The following is an 8,240-nucleotide window of genomic DNA, read 5'->3' as shown; positions in this document are numbered from 1 at the left end:
TCGTTTTTTGTTTAATATATTGGCACCTTGCCTTTTTTTTTGTTTTGAATAGATTGGCACCTTGCCTTTTTTTCTTTTCTGGATACTTTCCCTTTGGCGCACAACAAAACTTGCCATAACCGAACCGAGGCAATCTTTCCAAAACGTGGCAGGGGGGCGCAACAGGGAGGGGGAAAATGGTGAAAAGAGCGGCGTGGTGGTGGACAGAAATGACGGTGAAAACAACGGCGATGGACACAAAGTGACCAGCAACTATTGACGCGAAAGCACACAAATTCAACAATGCAAATTACTGAATGAAATGTGCAAGGCTCAAAAGGTGCTAGGACAAAGGTCAAACCTGAATGTTGTTTTGGTTTTGTGGACGATAGGATGATGAACAAACTGCGAAGCTAAAGGATAAACTCGATAAAACTCACCGATCAACCAGAATTTTGATACCACTTGATAGAGCTAGAGTGCCCGATCCTTCGGTGAGTGGAGGATAACTACGATTTGGTGGGTGTCGACCCTCGCGATTCGACTACGACGAACAAGTCCATGGCGCCTTAGCAATCGCTGAACCAACTCCCGATGGTTATTGACCTTGCTGGTGCTAGATCAACCTGATCACGAAGATCAATTCCTGCTGGCAATCGAAGAACAAGCAAGAAATTGAGGCGAGCAACCCTGAACATTACTCAAAGGTGGGGTTCTGAATTACACGAAGACGAAGCTTCGGTAAGTAGCAATGGCTAACTTAAGCAAAACAAAACCCAAGCCAAAGAGGGGGCGCAGCCCCTAGCTAAATAGGGGGAGGAGGGAGGAAGGAGGACGCCCAGCCTGCCCACAAGGTAGGGAATAGGCGCCCAAACAGCCACACACCATCTCCTTGATCCCCTTTCCTAAATAGGGGGAGGAGGGAGGAAGGAGGACGCCCAGCCTGCCCACAAGGCAGGGAATAGGCGCCCAAACAGCCACACACCATCTCCTTGATCCCCTTTCCTGATTTAGGTGGCGCAGCACCTTCCTGGTTATTTCTTGACAAAACTAAAAACACATAGGTGGCGCAGCACCTAGACATTATTCTGGGCAGGTTCATCATGAGCATAGATGGCGCATGCACTTAGGAAACTTCTGGTCCTTCATTCTTCAAAATCATCACGAAGTTTAATTCACGTGCACGAGCTCGATTGAGTGGTCCTGGTGGCGCCTGTGCTGGTTCAGTTGGACTAGCCATTCCTATGTCGGGGTTGATGTCCTCATCAATAAGCCTCATATAGAATGGTTGCACCTTTGGTATAGAAGTGGTTGGCATGGTCATATTTGAGCCAATGATGTCCTCATCGGAACTCCTAGGTGACTTGGGTCATGTGGAATCTCGCTTCTTTACGTTTGGAGACAGTGTTAGTGTCGGTGCAAGATTGGTGCATGGTTTGCGCTAGACGTACCATAGGCTCAGTAATTGTTTTGGACGCACCCGATCGACGAGGCTCAAGTGAAAGCTCGCTCCATTTGGAGATAGTGCCAATCTTCATGCAAGATCGGTGCACGGTTTGCGTCGAACGTATCATTGGCTCGAAAATCATTTTGGACGCACCTGATGGAACTCCTAGGTGACGTTGGTCATGTGGAATCTTGCTCCATTTGGATAGAGTGCTAATCTTGATGCAAGATAGCTGCACGGTTTGTGTCGAACGAGCCATAGGCTCAAAAATTGTTTGGATGCACCCAATGGAACTCCTAGGTGACATGGGTCATGTGGAATCTCACTTCTTTCCATTTGGAGCTCAAGTGGAAGCTCGTTTCGGTCCGTTTGGAGATAGTGCTAATGTTGTCGCAAGACAGGTGTACAGTTTGCGTCGAACGTATCATAGGCTCGAAAATCATTTTGGACGCACCCAATGGAACTCCTAGGTGACGTTGGTCATGTGGAATCTCGCTCCATTTGGAGATAGTGCTAATCTTGACGCAAGATAGCTGCACGGTTTGCGTCGAACGTGCCATGGGCTCGGAAATCATTTGGACGCACCCAATGCAACTTCTAGGTGACATGGGTCATGTGGAATTCACTTCTTTCTGTTTGGAGACAGTGTAAGTGTCGGTGCAAGATAGCTGCACATTCTGCGCCAAACGTACCATCGGCTCAGAAATCGCTTTGGATGCACCCAATGATACTCCTAGGTGATGAGGCTCAAGTGAAAGCTTGCCCCATTTGGAGATAGTCCTAATCTTGACGCAAGATAGCTGCATGGTTTGTCTCGAACTTACCATAGGCTCAGAAAAATCATTTTGGACACACCCGATGGAACTCCTAGGTGACTTGGGTCATGTGGAATCTCGCTTCTTTCCGTTTGGAGACAGTGTTAGTGTCAGTGCAAATTGGTGCATGGTTTGCACTAGATGTAGCATAGGCTCAGAAATTGTTTTGGACGCACCCGATCATACCCTAGGTGATGTGGCTCAACTGAAAGCTCGCTCCATTTGGAGATACTGCTAATCTTGACCCAAGATAGGTGCACGGTTTGCGTCGAGTGTACCATAGGCTCAGAAATTATTTTGGACGCACTCGATGGTACCACTAGGTGATGAGGCTCAAGTGGAAGCTCGTTTCGGTCCGTTTGGAGATAGTGCTAATGTTGACGCAAGACAGGTGTACAGTTTGCGTTGAACGTATCATAGGCTCGAAAATCATTTTGGACGCACCCAATGGAACTCCTATTTGACGTTGGTCATGTGGAATCTCGCTCCATTTGGAGATAGTGCTAATCTTGACGCAAGATAGCTGCACGGTTTGCGTCGAACGTGCCATAGGCTCAGAAATCGTTTGGATGCACCCAATGGAACTCCTAGGTGACATGGGTCATATGGAATTCACTTCTTTCCGGTTGGAGACAGAGTTTGTGTCGGTGCAATATAGGTGTATATTTTGCGCCAAACGTACCATTGGCTCAGAAATCGCTTTGGACGCACCTAATGATACTCCTAGGTGACGAGGCTCAAGTGAAAGCTGGCCCCATTTGGAGATAGTGCTAATCTTGACGCAAGAGAGTTGCATGGTTTGTCTCGAACCTACCATAGGCTTAGAAATCATTTTGGACACACCCGATGGAACTCCTAGGTGACTTGGGTCATGTGGAATCTCGCTTCTTTCCATTTGGAAATAGTGTTAGTGTCGGTGCAAGATTGGTGCATGGTTTGCACTAGATGTACCATAGGCTCAGAAATTGTTTTGGACGCACCCGATCGTATCCTAGGTGATGAGGCTCCAGTGAAAGCTCGCTCCATTTGGAGATAGTGCTAATCTTGATGCGTGCACGGTTTGCGTCGAACGTACAATAGGCTTAGAAATTGTTTTGGACTTACTCGATGGTACCACTAGGTGATGAGGCTCAAGTGGAAGCTCGTTTCGGTCTGTTTGGGAGTGCTAATGTTGTCGCAAGATAGGTGCATAGTTTCCGTCGAATGTATCATAGGCTCGAAAATCATTTTGGACGCACCCAATGGAACTCCTAGGTGACGTTGGTCATGTGGAATCTCGCTCCATTTGGAGATAGTGCTAATCTTGATGCAAGATAGCTGCACGGTTTGCGTCGAACGTGCCATAGGCTTAGAAATTGTTTGGACGCACCCAATGGAACTCCTAGGTGATAGGGTCATATGGAATTCACTTCTTTCCGTTTGGAGACAGAGTTTGTGTGGGTGCAATATAGGTGCATATTTTGCGCCAAACATACCATTGGCTCAGAAATCGCTTTGGACGCACCTGATGATACTCCTAGGTGATGAGGCTCAAGTGAAAGCTGGCCCCATTTGGAGATAGTGCTAATCTTGACGCAAGAGAGTTGCATGGTTTGTCTCGAACTTTCCATAGGCTCAAAAATCATTTTGGACACACCCGATGGAACTCCTAGGTGACTTGGGTCATGTGGAATCTCACTTCTTTCCGTTTGGAAACAGTGTTAGTGTCGGTGCAAGATTGGTGCATGGTTTGCACTATACGTACCATAGGCTCAGAAATTGTTTTGGACGCACCCGATCGTACCCTAGGTGATGAGGCTCCAGTGAAAGCTCGCTCCATTTGGACATAGTGCTAATCTTGACGCGTGCACGGTTTGCGTCGAACGTACAATAGGCTCAAAAATTGTTTTGGACGCACTCGATGGTACCACTAGGTGATGAGGCTCAAGTGGAATCTTGTTTCAGTCCGTTTGGGAGTGCTAATGTTGTCGCAAGATAGGTGTACAGTTTGCGTCGAACGTATCATAGGCTCAAAAATCATTTTGGACGCACCCAATGGAACTCCTAGGTGACGTTGGTCATGTGGAATCTCGCTCCATTTGGAGATAGTGCTAATCTTGACGCAAGATAGCTGCACGGTTTGCGTCAAACGTGCCATAGGCTTGGAAATCATTTGGACGCACCCAATGCAACTCCTAGGTGACATGGGTCATGTGGAATTCACTTCTTTCTGTTTGGAGACAGTGTAAGTGTCGGTGCAAGATAGGTGCACATTTTGCGCCAAACGTACCATCGGCTCAGAAATCGCTTTGGACGCACCCAATGATACTCCTAGGTGACGAGGCTCAAGTGAAAGCTTGCCCCATCTGGAGATAGTGCTAATTTTGACGCAAGATAGCTGCAAGGTTTGTCTCGAACTTACCATAGGCTCAGAAATCATTTTGGACACACCCGATGGAACTCCTAGGTGACTTGGGTCATGTGGAATCTCGCTTCTTTCCGTTTGGAGATAGTGTTAGTGTCGGTGCAAATTGGTGCATGGTTTGCACTAGACGTACTATAGGCTCAGAAATCGTTTTTGACGCACCCGATCATACCCTAGGTGATGTGGCTCAAGTGAAAGCTCGCTCCATTTGGAGATACTGCTAATCTTGAGCCAAGATAGGTGCACGGTTTGCGTCGAGTGTACCGTAGGCTCAGAAATTATTTTGGACGCACTCGATGGTACCACTAGGAGATGAGGCTCAAGTGGAAGCTCGTTTCGGTCTGTTTGGAGATAGTGCTAATGTTGTCGCAAGACAGGTGTACAGTTTGCGTCGAACATATCATAGGCTCGAAAATCATTTTGGATGCACCCAATGGAACTCCTAGGTGACGTTGGTCATGTGGAATCTCGCTCTATTTGGAGATAGTGCTAATCTTGATGCAAGATAGCTGCACAGTTTGCGTCGAACGTGCCATAGGCTCAGAAATCATTTGGACGCACCCAATGGAACTCCTAGGTGACATGGGTCATATGGAATTCACTTCTTTCCATTTGGAGACAGTGTTTGTGTCGGTGCAATATAGGTGCATATTTTGCGCCAAACATACCATTGGCTTAGAAATCGCTTTGGACGCACACGATGATACTCCTAGGTGACGAGGCTCAAGTGAAAACTGGCCCCATTTGGAGATAGTGCTAATCTTGACGCAAGAGAGTTGCATGGTTTGTCTCGAACTTACCATAGGCTCGGAAATTATTTTGGACACACCCGATGGAACTCCTAGGTGACTTGGGTCATGTGGAATCTTGCTTCTTTCCGTTTGGAGACAGTGTTAGTGTCGGTGCAAATTGGTGCATGCTTTGCACTAGACGTACCATAGGCTCAGAAATCATTTTGGACTCACCCGATCATACCCTAGGTGATGTGGCTCAAGTGAAAGCTCGCTCCATTTGGAGATAGTGCTAATCTTGACCCAAGATAGGTGCATAGTACCAAATAAAACATTTAGGCCTCTGCAAAAAAAGAAAGAAAAAGAAGAAAAAAAGACAAGAGAAGGAGAAGAAAGAAGGGGCTGAATCTGTTGTTTTCTTCATGTTGTGCTAGTTGTTCTTTTTCAGTGACTACCTTTGTGCCTAGGCTCACGTCTCTAGCATGGTTTAGCCTAGAACCAGCACAGTACTGCCATTGAACAATTATTCAGCTTGCTTTTGTGACTAACGTTGTGCTAGTACTTCCTTGCTTCAGCCCATCTATAGCTCCACATATTTCGACTACAGCTTGACAGGTGTTGTTGTTGTGGCACCGATACACTTCATTCCACAGTTGCAGACTTGTTGGTTGCCATTCCCTCCTATTGAGCATGGTAAAAATTGGTAAGAGCTTTTGTAACAGGTTGAGAGTGAGCGCCTTGCAGTAGCTGCATCCTAATAGTTGTAGGGCTTTTATTTCTTCGCCTATTTTCTTGTTGCCCTTATCTTTTAAACCATGTCAGGATCAGAGGATGTTAACAAGAGGCCACAATCTCCTCGCACCAAGGGCATCATTCAACATTTTACAAGGCAAGGGCAGCTGCATACAGAAGGACTTGATCAAGATTTATAGGTGACCAATGACAAGATTGGGCAATTGGAGGCCACCCAACTTGCCTCCACCACCAAGCTTATAGGATTGGAGGCATCTGTTGCCTGTATGGACAAAAGCCTTGCTGCTCTTCTGAAGCATTTTGATGACTTCCACACGAAAGACAAAGAGCAGCATAATGAAGACAACAAGGACGAAGAGCGACGCGAAGATAATTATGATGATGATTACACTGCTGATACTGAACATGATGCTCATGACACTCGTGATCGGCGTCGCCTACACCACAATCGTAGAGGTATGGGTGGTCACCGCCGACGTGAGGTACCCAATAATAATGATGCTTTTAGTAAGATAAAATTTAAGATACCTCCTTTTGATGGTAAATATGATCCTCATGCATACATTACTTGGGAAATTGCTGTTGATCAAAAGTTTGCATGTCATGAATTTCCTGAGAATACACATGTTAGGGCTGCTACTAGTGAGTTTACTGATTTTGCTACTGTTTGGTGGATAGAATATGGCAAGAAAAATCCTAATAACATACCACAAACTTGGAATGCTTTGAAACGAATCATGAGGGCTAGATTTGTTCCTTCTTACTATGCACGTGATTTGTTAAATAAATTGCAACAACTGAGACAGGGTGCTAAAAGTGTAGAAGAATATTATCAAGAATTGCAAATGGGTATGTTGCGTTGTAATTTAGATGAGGATGAGGAACCTGCTATGGCAAGATTTTTGGGTGGGTTAAATCGTGAAATCCGGGACATCCTTGATTATAAAGAATACACTAACGTAACACGTTTGTTTCATCTTGCTTGTAAAGCTGAAAGGGAAGTGCAGGGGCGATGTGCCAGTGCTAAGAATAATATTTCTACAGGGAAAACTAATTCATGGCAGCCCCGCATGACTACTACTCCAACTACACGTGCTCCTATGCCAACATCCAGCGACGAACCTCATGCTACTTCCGCAAATTCAGTGGCAAAGACGACCCAGAAGCCTGCTACGAGTGCTTCATCCATGGCATCTATAGGTAGAACAAGAGACGTTCAGTGTCACCGGTGCAAGGGATATGGACATGTGATGCGTGACTGTCCAAGCAAGCGTGTTATGGTCGTCAAAGATGATGGTGAGTATTCCTCTGCTAGTGATTTTGATGAAGATACACTTGCTTTGCTTGCTACTGACCATGTAGGAAGTGAGGAACAACCAGAAGAGCAGATTGGAGCAGAGGATGCAGATCATTATGAGGGCCTCATTATGCAGCGTGTGCTTAGCGCACAAATGGAGAAGGCGGAGCAAAATCAGCGGCATACACTATTCCAAACAAAGTGTGTCATTAAAGAGCGTTCGTGCTGTTTGATAATTGATGGAGGTAGCTGCAACAACTTAGCTAGCAGCGATATGGTAGAGAAGCTTGCACTTACAACCAAACCGCACCCACATCCATATCACATTTGATGGCTCAACAATAGTGGTAAGGTTAAGGTAACGAGATTGGTACGAATTCATTTTGCTATTGGATCATATCATGATGTTGTTGAGTGTGATGTTGTGCCTATGGAAGCTTGTCATATTCTGCTAGGTAGACCATGGCAATTTGATACAGATTGTATGCATCATGGTAGATCAAATATGTATTCTCTCATACACCATGATAAGAAAATTGTTTTGCTTCCTATGTCTCCTGAAGCTATTGTGCGTGATGATGTTGCTAAAGCTAAGAAAACTAAATCTGAGATCAATAAAAATGTCAAATCTGTTACTAGTAACAAAGATGAGATAAGATTGAAAGTAAATTGCTTGCTTGCTACTAAATCTAATATTAATGAATTGGTTGCTTTCACTTCTGTTGCCTATGCTTTGGTATGCAAGGGTGCTAATGTTGTCGCAAGATAGGTGCACAGTTTGCGTCGAATGTATCATAGGCTCAAAAATCATTTT

General features: G+C 45.4%; 1 protein-coding gene across 1 annotated transcript; it reads left to right on the top strand.

The window, feature by feature from the left end:
• Positions 1–6,587: 6,587 nt before the first annotated feature.
• LOC136529709 (uncharacterized) lies at positions 6,588–7,757 on the top strand. The gene has a single exon (XM_066522782.1). The coding sequence runs from the start codon at positions 6,588–6,590 to the stop codon at positions 7,755–7,757; it is 1,170 nt and encodes a 389-aa protein (XP_066378879.1).
• Positions 7,758–8,240: the final 483 nt, after the last annotated feature.

Source organism: Miscanthus floridulus, chromosome 19 (genome assembly GCF_019320115.1).
Source record: "Miscanthus floridulus cultivar M001 chromosome 19, ASM1932011v1, whole genome shotgun sequence".
NCBI classification, from domain to species: Eukaryota; Viridiplantae; Streptophyta; class Magnoliopsida; order Poales; family Poaceae; genus Miscanthus; species Miscanthus floridulus.
This window is presented reverse-complemented; position numbering and strand designations above follow the sequence as displayed.